At 54.5% G+C, this 17,380-nt stretch overlaps 8 protein-coding genes across 8 annotated transcripts; 3 read left to right on the top strand and 5 right to left on the bottom strand.

Annotated features, from left to right (window-relative positions):
- Positions 1 to 58: 58 nt before the first annotated feature.
- On the bottom strand, positions 59 to 1,216 carry MAA_09736 (PQQ enzyme repeat protein; the record flags this gene model as incomplete). Its single annotated transcript, XM_007827734.1, has 1 exon — positions 59 to 1,216. One exon carries the CDS (start codon positions 1,214 to 1,216, stop codon positions 59 to 61), a length of 1,158 nt encoding a protein of 385 aa, XP_007825925.1.
- A 679-nt stretch (positions 1,217 to 1,895) lies between these two features.
- On the top strand, positions 1,896 to 3,636 carry MAA_09735 (Major facilitator superfamily domain, general substrate transporter; the record flags this gene model as incomplete). The annotated part of the gene is made up of 4 exons (XM_007827733.2): positions 1,896 to 2,598; positions 2,691 to 3,197; positions 3,249 to 3,413; positions 3,476 to 3,636. The coding sequence occupies 4 exons, from the start codon at positions 1,896 to 1,898 to the stop codon at positions 3,634 to 3,636; spliced, it is 1,536 nt and encodes a 511-aa protein (XP_007825924.2).
- A 992-nt stretch (positions 3,637 to 4,628) lies between these two features.
- Positions 4,629 to 5,117, top strand: MAA_09734 (chitinase; the record flags this gene model as incomplete). The annotated part of the gene is made up of 1 exon (XM_007827732.1): positions 4,629 to 5,117. One exon carries the CDS (start codon positions 4,629 to 4,631, stop codon positions 5,115 to 5,117), a length of 489 nt encoding a protein of 162 aa, XP_007825923.1.
- Positions 5,118 to 5,613: 496 nt separating this feature from the next.
- On the bottom strand, positions 5,614 to 6,723 carry MAA_09733 (uncharacterized protein; the record flags this gene model as incomplete). The annotated part of the gene is made up of 2 exons (XM_007827731.2): positions 5,614 to 6,324; positions 6,382 to 6,723. 2 exons carry the CDS (start codon positions 6,721 to 6,723, stop codon positions 5,614 to 5,616), a joined length of 1,053 nt encoding a protein of 350 aa, XP_007825922.2.
- A 634-nt stretch (positions 6,724 to 7,357) lies between these two features.
- Positions 7,358 to 8,405, bottom strand: MAA_09732 (Aldo/keto reductase; the record flags this gene model as incomplete). Its single annotated transcript, XM_007827730.1, has 2 exons — positions 7,358 to 7,897; positions 7,956 to 8,405. The coding sequence occupies 2 exons, from the start codon at positions 8,403 to 8,405 to the stop codon at positions 7,358 to 7,360; spliced, it is 990 nt and encodes a 329-aa protein (XP_007825921.1).
- Positions 8,406 to 9,855: 1,450 nt separating this feature from the next.
- Positions 9,856 to 10,209, bottom strand: MAA_09731 (uncharacterized protein; the record flags this gene model as incomplete). The annotated part of the gene is made up of 2 exons (XM_007827729.1): positions 9,856 to 9,894; positions 9,958 to 10,209. The coding sequence occupies 2 exons, from the start codon at positions 10,207 to 10,209 to the stop codon at positions 9,856 to 9,858; spliced, it is 291 nt and encodes a 96-aa protein (XP_007825920.1).
- Positions 10,210 to 12,439: 2,230 nt separating this feature from the next.
- On the bottom strand, positions 12,440 to 14,276 carry MAA_09730 (Carboxylesterase, type B; the record flags this gene model as incomplete). The annotated part of the gene is made up of 4 exons (XM_007827728.2): positions 12,440 to 12,880; positions 12,940 to 13,640; positions 13,694 to 13,930; positions 13,994 to 14,276. The coding sequence occupies 4 exons, from the start codon at positions 14,274 to 14,276 to the stop codon at positions 12,440 to 12,442; spliced, it is 1,662 nt and encodes a 553-aa protein (XP_007825919.2).
- A 1,401-nt stretch (positions 14,277 to 15,677) lies between these two features.
- MAA_09729 (uncharacterized protein) lies at positions 15,678 to 16,736 on the top strand (the record flags this gene model as incomplete). The annotated part of the gene is made up of 1 exon (XM_007827727.1): positions 15,678 to 16,736. One exon carries the CDS (start codon positions 15,678 to 15,680, stop codon positions 16,734 to 16,736), a length of 1,059 nt encoding a protein of 352 aa, XP_007825918.1.
- Positions 16,737 to 17,380: the final 644 nt, after the last annotated feature.

Here is a 17,380-nt window from a genome sequence, read left to right as displayed (position 1 = left end):
CTGACCGTTTGCCAGCTGCGTCGTCGTTGTTGGTCATTTCGGAGATGGGAGAATGTGTCTAGATGCCACCGTTCTTCTCCAGCTTGGCCTTCAACCAAGGAATATCCTGCAACGCATATCGATACGCTCGGAACAAGGCATTCGATTCTCCGGGGAAAATCCCGGCCGTCTCCGCATCGGGATACTCTGCAAAATGCGGGTTCAAGTACTCCCAGCAAACATAACCCTCCTTGGTGACTTCAAACAAGCGACCGAATGCGCTCTCGCACAGAAGCGTATTTCCATTTGCTAGTCGCTGCGCACTTCCCATGAAAGGGGTGAAGAAGCAGATTGGTGACGAGCGATCTCTATACTCCCAGACAATCTTTTTAGTCCTGCGATCAACTTCAATTGCGCGGGAGTATGTGATGGACTCTCCAGGGCGGAAGGCGCCGTTGTCAAAAATGAGAATGTTGCCATTGCCCAGTTCTGTGGCATTATGCTGCTGAGCAACGACATCTGAGCCAATCTTCCACACAATATTCCCCGTAGCCTTTTCGATGACGATGACGGCCGATACAGAGCGCAAAGAGGCGAGGACGTGTTTGCCATCGCGGAGGGGCAACACCGAGTTGACGAGCGGGTAGTGCTCGCGTGTATAATGCGGCTGCAGAGGAAACTCGTCTCGGGGAAGACGCTCCGACACTTTCCACTGCCAGAGAAGGTTGCCTTGTGCATCAACTTCGTTAATAATATCCGCGTAAGTGATGCCGTCGATCTCTGAACCGGGCACACCGCCGATGACCTTGGCAGATTGTTCAGGCGAGAGCGGCTCCAGACTGGCGTATAAGAGCCTGCCGTCCCCGAAATGATATTGGTCATGGTGAGCGAACGGGTCGACAAACTGACGGACAACATTGCCGTCGGGATCAAGTTCAGTCATGATTCCACCCCCATACTTGTTAAAGAAAGGAAATGGGAAAGGCCCCCCATCGTTGGTCTTCTTTTTAGGAGACGGTCGAAGAGTATTGACGGCCAGGTTACCGTTGGGCAAGATTCTAGCATGTCGGCCAATTCGACTGGGTAGCCTCCATCTATGAACTTCCTTACCGTCCATGTCAATCAGACGAGCTACGTCGCTCGTCAGAGGACAGAATAGTGTGTAGCCACCAAACGTCTTTTGCTTATCAACGCCAATGAGGCCGACTCCTCTTCGCTTGAGAGTATTTTGCTCCATGGGGAAAACGGAATGCAATTAGAAGTTGCAGTTATAATATATGGAAACGGTTGTGATTTCTAATACGGGCAATGCAGATGCTTAAATAAAAAAAGGTCTGTTTGTTGCTGGCAGCGGCTCAATGTCACTAATTACTGGCGCAAGAATGCACACCAACTGTTTTCGTTATCAGATACAAAACAGCTTGAAAATAGAGTGACTGAAGGTCTTACCCGGAATTATATTAACGTTTAGCATGTGCGAAGAATAAAGCTTCGTCATGTCACACTGGCCTCTTTCGCACCTACCCACGGCATACCGGCGGGCCATCCATCGGCATACCGGCGGGAAACCTCGACAGCTCCAACTCCTGGGCCACCACCTAGTAGTTCGACAGTCGCGATCGGTGACATCTCCCCAGACAACCGGGGTCTACATACATTCAAGCAACGAATTGTTATCAGCACGCCATTGTGGAAGGTGATGATATCTTTGATATATTGACGCAATCTGCGGAAAGCTGTCAGGCGAGGCGATAGAGATGTCATCGGAGGACGCCGACCACAGAGTTGTATATTCACCCGATGATTCACGACGACGGACAAGAGTCAGGATTTAAAACTGGCGAGTAGGAAGCACAAGGACCTCGCGGCATGCACCTGGACTCCCATGACACACGCAGAAGAAAGATACTCATATTATGACCTGTCAAGTGGACAGAGCGTGCGACGAGGCTGAACCCGCATATGCCGTGTCGGCTTCCCCTTGCACTCCCGCAACACTCTGCAAGCCCGACAATGAAGATGAACACCACCAGCAGATATACAATGTGCCTGGCTACGATGCCACTCTTCGCGCCACGACGGGGGAAACTCGGCGTGCCCTCCTCAAAGTCGATTTTCTCATCCTGCCTTTCATCATGCTCTGCTTCTGCTTTCTCCAATTCGACCGCACAAACATTGGCAACGCCCTCACCGACACGCTTGCCAAGGACATGCAGATCGACAACTCGGACATCAACCTGGCCCAAACGCTCTTCACGGTGGGCTTCATCATTACCGAGCTGCCCTTCAACTTGATCAGTCGGTACATGGGGCCCGAGCGTTTCCTCCCCATGACCATGTTTCTCTGGGGGACCGTGACGTGGGCACAGATATTTGTGAAGAATGGCGCCGGGCTGAGTGCGGTGCGGTTCTTCATTGGAGCCCTGGAGGGGGGTTATATCCCTGGATTTGCGCTGTACATTTCCAAGTTTTACACAAACGATGAGCTGGCCTCGAGGTACGCCCTGTTTTGGGCGTCGAACGCGATTGCCGGCGCATTGGGGGGACCCCTGAGTATCGGGTTGTTGTCGTTGAGCGGGCGTGGTGGTTTGAAGGGTTGGCAGTGGCTGTTTCTTGTCGGTACGGCCAACTCCTTGTTGTATTTGACGCTCCTGTTGGCACTCTCTTCTCGCCTTGTCTCATGAAAACTACTTGCTAACGACAGCCGAAAGAGGGCATTCTTACCTGTGCGCTAGGCGTACTTGCGTATGCCTATCTCCCTCACAGCGCTGCGCAACCAAAGAGCTTCTTTGGGGCGTCGTTCAACATGTTTACCGAGCGGGAAGCTTCCATCCTGGTGACGCGCGTGATGCGGAATGATGCGACCAAGGCCCTTGCCTGGGGCAAACCCGTCCAGCCGTCTCACGTGTGGCAGACCTTTATGGACTGGCGACTGTATGGCCATCTTGTTGCCGCACTGCTGTCCATGGTCATGATTGCCCCCATGAATACGTATGCGCCGTCCATCATCAAGGCCCTCGGCTTCACGCGGCTGCAGGCAAACGGCCTCAACTCGGTGGGAAGTATATGCTCGCTTGCGCTGTCGGTTGGTCTCGCATTCAGCAGCGACAAGACGAGGGAGCGCGGCGTCCACGTCGCTGTCGGGTATCTGGTTGGCGCCGGAGGCCTGCTCTGGCTTGCGCTGGCGCCGGATGATGTGCGCAAATGGACCCTTTACGGTATGACTCTGCACGCTTGCGCAGCATGTTGTCGAGACTGACGCCCTGCAGGAGGCGTGGTATGGACACAGATGGGCATGGGCTCGGCACAAGCCATCAACGCCGCGTGGCTGACGACCAAGATGGAAGATCACAAGCGTCCTATTGCGCTGGCCGCATATGTCATGAGTATTCAGCTAGCCAACTTTCCAGGCAACCAGCTCTTTAGGACTCAAGGTATGCAATGATTGCGTTTACCATGGCTGGGGAAACGTGGCTGACTTTTGCCTTGTACGTAGACGCCCCACGGTATAAACGCGGCCTTATTATTGCTGCGTCGTGCGCAATAGCCGCCACTGCCGTGATTCTACTATGGAAGATGCTGTATAGACTGCTGGACGGTGGTGATGGTGGCGTTGAAAGGGCAGCATTGGAGCAGGAACCGGAGCCGCAGGACTAGCTTGGTCAATGTAGATGAAATAAAGGCGTGTACACGGCGCCGGTCATGTGTCGTAGCAAAGCGCATAGAGTTTCAAAGTGGCCGCATAACCGTGCCGTGCCCCCGTCTACCTACACGCTTCAACTTGTCCGCGTCAACTATCCGGAGCGCCCCGGCTGCAAGCCATGGTTGCTGGACAAGACAAACTCGCTTGAAGAATCAGAAGAATCCAAACCACAGCCAAGGACAGGACGGCCCAGAGTGTGGATTCCGATTCCTCCAGCGCCGCGCGCCCCGGAAACCCCTCGGCCAAACCTATTCCGTCGGTGCTACTCCGTACATGCCGTCCGTCGCCATCCTGCGGCGCGATGCCGCTTTGGGCGAATCTCAAGATGAGATGCATCGTGAGCCGACACGGCTTCCTTTCGGGCTTGTCCGCTCGAGGGACCATTCATTACTAACTTGTTAAACTTTTTTTGTTTCCCTCTCATACCAAATAATAATACAAGATACAACTATCGTCCAGGCATAACATCTCGTAATGTAATATTAAGCTATACTAAGCCAAGAACAATTGAAAGCCTAAAAACTTAAACCATCTGCGTATTATAACGCGTCAGACACACCAGCGAAATTGGTGCTGTTTCGCGGCCCGCTAGCTAAAGTTATCTCGAGATAGCTTCAGCCAGCGCTATCGTGGAAGCAAACTTACACCCATTGACTTTGTGCCGCTGAAAGCCCAGAATAGCCACACACGGACGGACCATGAATTACAGCCATGCCCTTTGATCAGGGCCATCTATATATTTGACCTGATACTCCTCTTCACTCGGTCTTGTCCGCTCCCACACGCCACCAGCTTATCACCGTGTCCGCACAAACTTGGATTCGATTCGCACCATCCCAGCCAATACGTGAACGCAGCAACGCGGCAACTTCTCTCTATAAATATCCCACCCCATTCTCTTGATTGATTACTCTACACAAAGCTACACGTTGCCCCCTTGACAAAAATGAAGCTCTCCCTTCTCTTCGCAAGCACCGTCTCGGCCGCCGCCCTCATCAGCAGCGGCCGCGGCTACGGCACCTACTACTACGACGTTGAGCAGCTGCAGGCGTGCAACTCGGACTTCCACAAGGACAACCAGGGCCCCGTCATGTGCTCCTTCACGGACTACCTGCCGCTCACCGACGTGCGCTCAAACTACCTCGTGGCCATGAACAACACCCAGCTCCGGGGCCACCTGGACAAGTACTGCGGCAAGCGCGTCGTGGTGACGGTCAACGGCGTCCGGAGCCCGCTGCCGTTCTTCATCGGCGACGGCTGCGAGCGCTGCGGCCTCGGCCACCCGGACGGGGGGTGGAATTCCGAGGGCGCCCCGGGCCTGGACTTTAGCTACACCGGCCTCAGCGAGTTGGGGCCGCAGGCCTGCGCGGCCGGCCACATCGATCTGAGCTGGGAGATTGTGGACGAGAACCTGTACCATTTCAAGACGTGGTAGACGGGACGGGACGGGCTAGGGACTCGGGATTTGTGCTCGATGTACGTGGGGATGTACACGGCTGCACTGTCTGCGCTAGGATGGATACATTATACATGATGGACTGTACAGGGTTGCGCGGTCTGCGGTATAGATGGGTACATTACACATGATGGACTATACACGGTTTACATGGTAGCGCGGAAAACCTGGGGGCTCGGAATTTCCACACACGGGGGGACGGACGTGGTGTCCTGCGGATGGATACAAGATGGAATACAAGACGGTTTACATGGCCGCGCTAAAAACCTGGGGCTCGGGATTATTACACACAGGGGACAGACGTGGGGTCCTGTAGATGGATAGACAATAGAATACAAGACGGTTTACATGGCCGCGCGGCCAGACGTGCAAAAAGACGAGACTACAGGCCCAACGTGACTGACGCCCACACCAGACACTACTGACACTGCACTAGATCAGCGCGCGCGCTGGGAAATGGCCTCGGTGCCCCTGCTCAGGCTGTAGTCAAACTTGCCCTCGGGCTGCAGGGCGGGCCGCGAGCCCAGCGCGCGGCGGAGCACCCAGGCCTCGCTCGTGACGGCCTCCTCGACGACGCCCTCGGGCAGCGGGGGCACGCGGCGGCCCTCGAGGCGGCGCAGGACGACGTGGTCCTCGGGCCGGCTGAAGTAGACGAGCGAGTAGCGGGCGCAGGCGGCCTGGGCGCCGGGGGGGCTCGACGACGCGGTGGATGTTGGAGCGCAGCAGGCCGTTGGAGAACTTGACCAGGGCGTCGCCGAGGTTGACGACGGCGTGGCCCGGCAGCGGGCGCACGTAGCGCCACTCCGGCTCGGTCCCGGCCCCGGCCCCGGCCCCGGCCCCGGCGCCCGGCGGCATCAGCACCTGCAGCCCGCCGAGGCGGTTGAACAGCACCGTGACGCTGCCAAAGTCGGTGTGCTCGCCGAGAGCCACGGCGCGCGCGTCGTCGGCCCCCCCGCGCCGGCGCCCGGATGAAGCGCACCTGGTCGCCGCCGCGGCCCTCGAGCAGCCGGTGCATGGCGCCCAGCGTTCCCGGCGCCAGGCCGAGGTGCGTGTCGAGCAGGGCCAGCACTAGCGTCACGATGCCGTGCGCCGACTGCATAAAGGACCGCAGCAGCGCGCGGCGCGACTCGAGCACCTCTGGCGCGGGCCAGCGACGGCCTAGCTCAAAGACGTCGTCCTTGCCGATCTGGGTGCCTGTGTCAGAGGGGGAATGGTGAAGAGTAAAGTCAAGTTACGCACGTACGTTGTAGAACTCGTTGCGGTCGAGGTTGCCCGCCGCGTCGGCGACCGACGCCCCCACGGCCTTGTAGCCCATGTAGGTCCCGAGGCGGGAAAAGTCGTACCGGGCCTTTTCGGCCAGCGGCAGGTCGAACAGCGCGCGGCCGGCGTCGAACAGCGCGTCGGCCTGCTGCAGCACGGCGTCCCCGCCCAGGTCGAGGTAGAAGAAGCCCAGGGCCTCGCAGGCGGCGGTGAAGCGGCGCACCTCGTCTGGCTCGCGCGCCCGGAGCTTGGCCAGCGAGAGCCGGAGCAGCGGCGCCGTGGGGACGTCGTCGGGGAACGGGGGTGCAGCGTCGGCAGAGTCCATGGGTGTTTTTTTTTTAAATCCAACAGCTTGTTTGTGTGTGGTTTTCTCTTTTAAAAAATTTTTTTTAAAAAAAGAAAAAGAATCTGCACAATGGTGCGCTTCCATGGTCGAGTTTGTGCCAGAGTCGACTGACGTCTTATAGCTGTACCCCCGGCAGCTTCCCCGCAAATGTCGGAGCAGTCCCGGCAAGATGTGCCGAGGCTGTCCCCGCCAGCGACGCATCGTGCAGACGGCCGCTTTTGCCGTCAAATCGCTCGGGTCTGATCCGAAGAGGTTCCCTGGCGATTGGTCCTCGTTCTTTCCTGGTGTAGAGGTCATGGCCACAGGGTCGTATTGATGGGACGACTGGACGGCACACAGCGCGCCGGAAAGGGCGCTTGACCCAGGCGCATTGATCACTTTCTTACATATGTACGTTAATGGACAAGATTCTGTGTAGTATTCATTCCTGACCGACTACATGGTACATGGTCCAATTGGCAGCCCAGCGCAAACAAACGAATATAGCCCCCACCGCACCGATTTATTCCAGGGGGACTGAATCCCTAAACACCAAGCTGGCCATGCTGCATTCGCAATTAGCAACTCTATTCCCCTGTTTACAACACTTCAGAGAGAGAGAGAAAAGGAAAACTCACGAGGAAGGGTACCTATCCCCCGGCAGCTCCGTCTCCTCCGCATACCTCCTCAGCTCGGCAACCTCATCCCCCGTCAGCTTGATCTTGAGCGCGCCCGTATTGTCCTCGAGGTACTTGAGCGTCGTCGTGCCAGGGATGGGAATAACGTCGTCGCCCTGGGCGGCCACCCACGCAAGGCACACCTGGGCAGGCGTAGCCCCGTGGCGCCGCGCAACCTCGCGGATCCTGTCGACGAGGGCCATGATGCGCGGGAAGTTGTCGCCGCCGAGCTTGGGCACGCCGCGGCGCCAGTCATCGGGCGGCAGGTCGTCGAGCGACTTGACCGCGCCCGTGAGCAGCCCGCGCCCGACGGGGCTGTAGGCGACGACGGCGATGCCCAGCTCGCGGCACGTCTGGAGGATGCCCGTCCGGTCCGACTCGATGTCCAGGAAGAGCGGGCTGTACTCGACCTGGTACGCGGCGATGGGGTGCACCGCGTGGGCGCGCCGGATCGTGGCCGCCGAGCACTCGGACAGCCCGAGGTGGCGAATCTTGCCCTCCCTGGTGGTTGTTAGCATCCCTTTCATGTTTTTTTGATAGAGTAATGGAGACAACGTGCCTCTTGAGCTCGGCCATGGTCTGGATCGTGCGCTCTATCGGCGTCTTGTCGTCGATCCGGTGCACGTAGTAGAGGTCGATGACGTCGGTGCCGAGGCGCGCCAGGCTCGCCGCGCAGGCCTCCCGGACCCAGGCCGGGTCGTTGTCGATGGTGCGCGAGCCGTCGGCGCCCGCCCGGACGGCGAACTTGGTCGCCAGGAAGATGTCGTCGCGCTTGCCGCTGCGCCGGAACCACTCGCCCACGCGCTGCTCGCTGCCCGTGTAGATGTCGGCCGTGTCCCAGAACCGCTCGCCAATCTCGTGCGCCCGGTCGAGCAGCGCGAGCGACGACTCGACGCTCGTGTCCTTTTGCCCGTACCACCCGGCGAAGCTCATCAGGCCCAGGCCGATGCCCGTGACCCGGGGGCCGTTTCGGCCAAGCTGGCGCGTGGGGACGGAGTCGGACATGTTTGTGTAAGAGTGCGCAGGTTCAAAGTGTGCTGGTTGCTATGAAGCAGCTTCGATCTGGAGGCTGTTTCGGCAGCGAAGCCACCGCTTGCTTATATATACTTTTTTCCCTCCTGGCATTTGGGTTCGACATCGTCGTCGGGATGGAGCAGTGAGGGGGGGGGAGCATGGCGGCATTAACTTCGGCACTGATGTCATGAGTGGACGGGCGGTGCTTAAAGCCGAGGGCTTGCAGGGCGGCGTCTTGCTTTGAGAACGCGTGGCATATCTTGATGGGAAACTGATGTTTCGTGCTGAAGGCCTTTCTTGCGAGGGACGGGATTACATGCGATTAACCCGGTTGATTCTGCGCGCGTACGGGCGGCACGCGATATAGCCTCACCCGGACTTAAGGGAGTTTATGCGCACGCGGGCAGCGGGCGATTTGCACCAGTTTCGTCCGTGGCTCCGGACCGGATACGGAGTTTACACAAGGCGAGGGGTCGCCTAAGGTTTTGATTCTTTTTATTTTGTTTTGTTCTATTTTTTTGTCTTTTGCCCGTGACTTGATAGCCAAACTGATCGTACATTCGTGACATGACCAAGTCTGATTCAATGACGTCAGACCAAAGCCCTCGATGGAATAACCACGCCAGAACAGCAAATAATGTCAGAATGCCCAAAATATCAACCCGTCTATAAGTGCTACCCAAGATTGACATGGCGACGCGGTTGCTTCGACGTCGTCGGAATAAATGACGTCCGCGCAGACTCACGATACGTCTGCTGTGTAACAGAATATGCACCACCCGCGTCAATGGCCATCTCCACTCTGGGGAATCCCTGTCCAAGCATCAACTACGGACTACTCCGTACCGTCGTACAGACATCATAGTCACCCTGTTGAAAATGTGGGAGGGGTGAGGGCCGTTTTACACACGAGCACCCTCGACTAGTTGTGATGAGGGGACAAGACGGGCAAGACGTGGATGAAGGGGTTGAGCAGGTCAAACGCCGACTGTCTAATATCCACACACGTGTGGTATCGTGAGCCTTTACTACGTTGGGAAAGTTTAAAAGTCGAAAGCTGTTGGGAGAAGATTATCCCAACGTCCAATCCTTGCTTGGTCTGTTAAGGGTCGACCAACTCTGCAAGTGCTCACTTGATTCCCCTTGGATGTTTTCTTCCCATGTATCCGTCAGACACTGCAAACCCAAGTTCCAACACGATGCACTGCGAGACTTGTCAACTTAAGAGACAGAGTAAATTTGTATGCATAAGTGAACTATTTAACATGATCCATAGGCTATTCCACCTTGGGCTTTAGAAGCGAAAAATTATCTCTTATCCGACACCTCCTTTGTACTTTTCTCCCCCAGAAGCTAAAAAGCCATTACTTCCAACGGTGTAGATATTATCGTCACTTTTCTCGACAAGGCTCGAGTGTGAGTAGAGCATTGTACAATGAATTTACACATCGATGGGAGTGCAGGCCACGTTGACAAGACCCTGTAGATGTCATTTAGTTAGATTTGTAATAGATTTGCGAGAAAGTTGGTCTTGTATACTGACATTTTGCTGGACATTGTTGCAGCAGACAGTCTGCGAGGTGCATTTGTCATTGAGGGCGTCAACTGTAACAAGTTTCAGCGTGTCGCCGCAAGTGGAACTGAGGGCGTCGATGGGGACGACAATGCCAGTGTTTTGCGCCACTTTGTTGCAGCAATACACGCCGCTGTCGCAATTCATCTCATTGCTGCTAGGCTGCTGAGTTGGGATGGCGGCCGCGACGGCGGCAAGAGCGACGATGAGAGCCTTGAACATTTTGAAGGATGGGGGTGGTTGGTTGGTTTTGGGGGAAAGGTTGTTGGTGTAGAAGTGTTGGATTGGAGTGTAAGTGAATGTGGAAGAAGATGATGCTGATGATGAGAAAGGGTTCGAGTTCAACAGGTCCCCAGGCCGATATTTATATCCAAATCGACCGTCTTCCATGGCCCTCATCAGCTCACATCCTCTGCTTCTCTCGTCTGTCGCAATCTCCACAATCTCACTCAGTCCCTTTCTCAATGCTGCTCATCGCCATGATACGAGGTGGGTGTTAGACAACAATTCGGGCCTCGACCAAAAAACAATGCCCGTGATGCTCCTCATCCATTCTGTTCCGTTCAAGGCAGGGAGACAGAAACATGCACGTAGAAAACTGGAGTCGAATGTCTAATGTCCCACGCCATGGCCATAGATATCCCGTGCTTGTACTCCGTAACTCTAACTCTGTACGCAAGGTTGACAGTAACCGCCTTGCTGGTGACCACGGTCGAGATGTGATGGCTTCTGCTGAGGCCTGATCGACAAGTCCCTGCCGTTTTGTTTTGTTTCACTCGAGCACAATGCCGGCTGTCTTGAAACAAGGTTATACTTGGCTTGCTTACTTGCCAACAGAATGGATTAGCCTCCCGCTATTTTCCTTTTTCCCCGAGCTCGTCTCCCCGTAGTCAAGTGAAGACTGTTTCGGTGGCGGGCGGCACTAGCTTGGAAAATCACAATCAAAACTAATCTGCCTAAAACAACATGTATCATGTTCCGAAAAGGGCAGCGAGCCGTAGGATTCGCTCTCCTCGGCGACGCGGGTGGCGCACGGGGAGGGATGTCGTCTGAGTCGGGAAACAAAAGTAAGTGACTCGTCCCATTTAGTCGCTGACGGGTAGATACAAGGCAGGGCGGCAAGCTCTGGCATCAACCATGTCGGCACAGAGCACCACGGACTGATTCGGGGACGGATTTCCATCTCCTTCATCTCTTGGCCGGTCGGTGAAACAAGGAGGGCCGGGTATGTCTTGACTAGACAATGGCTTATATGCAGTGCAAAGGGGATAGTGTCCTATCGTCGATGTCAGAACAAGACTTTTGATAGATGAGCATCAGACCTTGATAACATGGTCGTCTCCCTACCTAAGCGCTTTGATGGGCAAATGCAGGTCTTGGACTCTTGGCCTGGGGGGACGGGGGGCCATGCAGCACGGCAATTCCCAATGTGGCGCCATGGCATGATGATGGACGTGATGCTTCGGTTCAACTTACTACAGATGCGCCTCCCGCCTCTTGTCTGGCTGTAATCTCCCCAAAGTCGGGCCGTCGGGGCCTATTTGCTTTTTTGAGTAAAAAGCTTCGAAAGCCATTTGCCCCAGGCCCGTCAAGTCGTCCCGTCGTGATCGGCATTGGCCCCCTTTTCCGTGCATCCGTTGACTTGGGATCGAATAAAACAAAAGACGAAATAGAAAAGTTCAATCAGCTGCAATTGGGCGGGAAGCAGGCCGGGCTGTATCATGCGTCGTGGTGGATGAATCACTTGATTCGAGGCTGGCCACTCGATCCCCCGCGTTTTTCTGGCCCTGCCCGTTTGATGCGCCGCACCCCTGCCGTCGTCCAGGGCGCCAAGCGACCTCGAGTCACCTTAATCATATCTGGCACCACGTCGCTACGGCTAGCGAGCCGCGAGAAAAAGAAAGTGCCAGAGCGCCATGGAAAACGTGCGCGATTGCCGATGTGCCTCGCAGGTGTTGTTGTGCGAGTGACGAGGGGTAGCGTGCAAGTCGTCTTACTGCGATTTCGACCAAGTGCCCCTTTTAGTGGTGCAGCTGGCAAGCCTTACGATGCTACCCTATACATGTATTCGGTGTATTGGCGATATTTGTTTACCATGGAATCATGGGAGTTTCCCTCATTTGCTTGTTGTAGTATTATAGTGCTAGATTTTCGGATTTGCAAGAGTCCATCACCATGGAATATCATAATACATAGTCCGAGTTGGTGAGATAGGCCATATAATAGTGTCCGGTGACAATCGTCAGTTAGAGAGCCCCAAGCCTCCTGCAACCATGTCAGAACCATAACTGGCTTGGTGAAAAGAATAATAAACCAATTAAATTAAAAACAAAAGCATGACCTTCACTGATAAAGGTTCCTACATTCTTAGGCATTCATTGCAGATATACTCTAATGTATGGAGTATTATTATACAGCCCCCGTCCTACATATTACAAAAGCAGCAAACAAACTACGCAGAGCCCGTATATTTCTCATATATATCCAGCGCATCCTTAAACAAGACACAGTTCTTGTCGACCGCTGTCTGATTCACAGGCGTCGCACCCGCCGTGTGCGCAGAACCAACATCACCCAGCGTCACCACGTCCCAAGGCCTGAACGATGATCCCACCATGGGCCAGCCGGGACCGCCGCCCGGGTTTCGCACAAACCTCCCAATCGCACCGCGAAAGTAGTTGGCAAACGTGGACAGCAAAGGAGTCAACAAGGCCCCAGCCGCCGTCGAGTCGTCGTACGTCGGCGAGATCACGAGAAGCAGCAGATCGCTGCCGTGGAACTTGCCCAGGTAGCTGTACTCGCTGGGAAGCCTGTCGACTATAGACATGTTGAAATAATATCGCCACGTGGGGTTGTGAATCGACGCAGAGACCTGCGTCAGCTTTTGCATCGGCTACTCACGTTTTTGTCAGCTTGCCATCTGGCCCGTCGAGTATCGGCGGAAATACCTACGCATTGCCAAAGAAAGTCGGTGTATATAGCAGCAGCCAGGTCAAAGTCTGTCTTCAAACCGGGCAGTTTTCTGTATTGCGCGTAGATTTCATCGCGTTGCTCGTTGCTGAAGAACGGTTCAAACAAGTATGCCTCGTTGAACCGATCCAGCGAGATGTTGCGATTGACAAGAGCTCGTCCTTCCTGTGCAATCGTGCCCGCCAAGATCGGCACCTTGGCCAGATTCCCTTGCCTCCACGCAGAAGCACGTCCTGCGGGAACAGCCCTGTTGTCCTCAATTGGGATGAAAATAGCACCGGCCTTTTGGGTAATATTTACCAGCTTTTCCGCTGGCATTGTTCGCAGGCAGTCAATCGTGCTGGCTCCCTTGCACCCGGCCTCTTTTACGACGCTATCCCAGGCTTTTGTATTGTTGGGCGCTGCGGTCGTGCCCAGTAGGCCGAATGAGAACTCGCCGCTGGACATGATGGCGCCTCGAAACGGGGGCTTGGTGACATTGGCGTATGCGTGCATGTGTATGTCGACCGAGAGCGACCCGGCGGATTCCCCCCAGATGGTCACCTTGGAGGCATCGCCACCAAACGCCTTGGCATTCTTTTGCACCCATTCGAGTGCGAGCTGTTGGTCGTATAGGCCGAGGTTTCGTTGTTGCACCGGGAGCTCGCCGCTGTTTGGGAAACCGAATACTGCGCGCACCCTTACTATGAGCAAATCTCGAAAGAGCAAATGTCAAGAATTTGTGTATGCCACGTACTGTTTGTCCGGTAGTTGAAGGCGAATGCAACAATGTCTTCGTACCCGGCAAACCCAGACAAGTCGAGCTGGCCATTGCCCATCTGCCATCCACCACCGGGAATGAAAACAACAACTGGACGGCCAGATGCCGGACCGGAGGGTGTGGGAGCGAATGCATTTATTAAAAGGCAGTCCTCGCTTTGAGGCGGATGTTGGTTGAAGAGACCATCGAGAAGGTCTTTGCCGGGGCCGACATCTGCGCAGCTGGTTAGTATCACGGACGAGTGCTATTGCCTGCTCCACCATGATTTGTACCTACCACTATCTGGGACCAATTGATAACACGAGGGTCCAAAGGCTGTCGTATTCTTGGGGGAGCTCCATCTCTTTGGTGGTTTGGAGAGGGTGAAGCGTTCAGGTTTCTCTGCGTATGGTATGCCTAGAAACTTATTGACAGGCCCAGGGGCCCCTGGGAGTTGGGTTGCAACACCGAAAATTAGCCCAGAATCAATTGTTGCTGTTGGTGCAGCGTCGTGGCTGGCGGGTATGGCGCCTGAGGTGGCGGCTTGGAGCAATACGATGCAAGCAACGGGGAGCTTCATCGTGGATGAGGTTATAAGCAACAGCGACGCAAGTCGTGCTCGTTCGGCATCGGATGTCAGGACGTCCAAAGGCACAGAGATATATACCCGCCTCTCCTAGCATCTCTTTGTTGTCAAGTTTATTCTAATCACCCGAGAGCCGCCCCCCACGATGTGAAGTATTACTCCAATCGTCCTCTCTCAATTTCGGCCGGGAACTGTCTGCCTAGGTGAGCTGAAGGGCCCTGTGGACACCACGGGCGTTGACACCTAATATTTGAGCCAATGGCGATGGCGTAGACGCTGTGGAACTTCCCAAAGAAGAAATTCTTGCAATGGAGGTTGCGTTCGTATTGGAGCCAATGCGTAGATACGATGTATACGGCCTGCGGATGAGCGAACCCTAATACCGCACAGCCCCTAGCCTTATTGGCACAACGTTTCGTGTTTCGGACTCGATCGATGCATGGCGATGTTTTGAGATTACCGATAGTGGAGTGTTGTATTCGCCAAGCAGGCTATGCTCAAGCGCGGGCAATGACATTCTGCGTTTTGTGTGGTTGTGGTCTGCTTGCACTTCGAGTCGCGATTCTGGCTACCTTTGCACTCCGCCTCGATGAGATTGCGGTCGCGGTGCGCGGTAGCAACAGTATCCTGGCATCAGTCGATTCATCTCCCTAGGAAGCCCAAGGAAGATAGAATTATATGTAAACCAAGAAAGAAGATGTTAGCTACGGACAAGCACGGCGCAGACGTTGAGACTTACATTGCAGTCCTCGGGAACGACCCATCCACGACAGCAAAATAGCTGCAGAAAAGAGACATCGATTATATCGGCAATATATTCTGGTATACGGGAGTATACATGAATGTCGAGAGTGATGTCAGGGAAAGATGATGCCCGTAACCTCTTCCCGTGAGATTGTGGTCGTCGCAGCATTTAGGGGGTTGACGGCTGGCGGCATGGCCTGCAGCTGGCGACTCTGGCTAAGAGCTGTCATCAATAATGCATTTTTATTTCATCATCTCCAGCTGCTGCTTCTTCCTCTTCTTCCTCTCCTTCCTCCCCCTTCATCGGCATTTCTATCTTCTACCTCTCAACGTTAATCCAGCATTCTTATTCTTATTGAGATATTTGCGATTTTCGTCAACACCCACACTTCATCAAAGTTTGGGGATCTCAAATCTTGGGTTCGTCTCTTCTCTGAGAATCTTATTTTCAATCGCACGTCGAACAAGGGTTTCTTGTTGTCTTAATTTTAATTTGCCGATTCACTTTGCCACCACTACATTTCGCCTAGCCGGCGCAGTATCAAATCGGACTTGTGGTTCATACGGTATTTCATCTCCATATAATTCCTTGGCACTTCTTCCTCCCAGCTCACGTTTATAACTAACCTCACCAGCTACAGAATAAACACCATGCCTGCAACAGCTTCAGACCTCGAAGAAGCCTTTAGGCCAGTAAACGAATGGGACTCGAAGATTGCCGCCAAACTAACTGAGATTTGGGTCAAAGACTCCGATACATGGACAGAGAGGAACAGAATCGAGTTCAAATCACTATGTGCCGACGCCCGTATCACGCGCGCAACAACCACTCCCTCTAGCCACAAGATTCATCGGAAGATACAAGGCCGCAAAGCCACAGCAGCCGAGTACACCATTCTCTCCGTCATGTTTGGCAACCGCGCTGTAAATAGGCTCTCCTGGGGTGCTCAGTTTGCAAGGCAGAAGACCATACTTCCAGTCGAAATCGGCGTGGTGACACAAGACGTGAGAAGAGTGTTGAGGGAGACTTGGAAGAGCCCAAAAGCTGAGCAGACTCCCAAACCAGAAGAGCCAGAACCCGGCGTACAAATGTCCGGAGGTTTGAGTCAACCGAAAGCAACCGACCACAATGGGCCAGAACCCCAACCGCCACATGAAAAAGTCCACGAGGCCCGCCCAGTCCTCGCAGGAGGGGATCCTCAAAGTCAGGCAGACAAGAGCACTGTTGGAAACGTCGGCGACACGAATGGCGGTTCGCGCACTACTACGAAAGGCGGCAATAAGGCCAGCGCAGGCCTCGATGGAAGAGACAACATACCAGCCGGACGCCGAACACGACCCGGCAACATGGGACGCAATATCGATCCAGATAACCCCAACGAAAATGAAGCCACCGACGAGAGGGCACAAACAGAAACCCGAAAGGCAAATCAAACAAGTCGCAAGCGCAAGCCGGGCCCTGCCAAAGGCCCCTCGACCAAAAAACAGAGGCAAGCAGCCGGGAAACAAAAAGATCCGTGGGATACAATACAAAATGCGAAGCCGACAGAGGGCCTAAAAGCAAATATCAAGAAAGTAGAAGCCCGCTGCGTTGCTCAGGAGGCAAGAATGACAAAGCTGGAGGAAGTAATCTTCGATATACGCGACGAACTGAAGATGCTGCGGCGGCAGATCGATTCACTCGCCCGTTATCTAGCGGGATCTGGCTAGATTTGATAGCTAGCTCGGGGGATAAGGGGCACCGTTGCGGCGACCCGTACGGTGGAAAGGGTATGACTAGAAGCAGCCGTCACGGCGACGGATGAGTATATTCTAGTCGCGATTTTCGAGCTATAAATGCTGCCTAAAGGCAGGTTTTTGCTGAACGAGGAGGTTCCAACGGGCTGCGAGAAGCTTGTTTTGCCGAGATATTTTATATAACACAATACGACTTTGCTATCTTCTTGCTAATATTATCGTGGTGACGACCATCGCTGCCGGTGTCGTCGTCAAGGCTCCTAGCAGCCGATTTTGCTATACAAAAGGGCTTCACTATTTCAGTGTATACAGCAGCGGAAAGGCGCGACTAGCAGTACACAGGTGATACTAAAGTATACCATAATATATTCGAATATCATCAGCCGTCGGCTGATTGCATGTATACATGTACCAAAGGTTGTGCCGTAGTGTGTCATAATACCACTGCGATCGCTAAAAGGTGTGAAGCGGTGATTCCAGTGGTACTCAAAGTCCGACACTCGAGATCGTCTTCACAACCATTGACGTCGCTTGGGTTCGCGACGAGCACTACACGCAGATCCTTCGCCGTGCGTTCAGCCAAATTATTAACGGCTAGTGCACATGAGCACATTGGG

The sequence above is a fragment of the Metarhizium robertsii genome, assembly GCF_000187425.2.
Source record: "Metarhizium robertsii ARSEF 23 chromosome Unknown MAA_Scf_9, whole genome shotgun sequence".
NCBI classification, from domain to species: Eukaryota; Fungi; Ascomycota; class Sordariomycetes; order Hypocreales; family Clavicipitaceae; genus Metarhizium; species Metarhizium robertsii.
The sequence above is the reverse complement of the archived record's forward strand: the minus strand, read 5'-3'. Positions and strand labels throughout refer to the sequence as shown.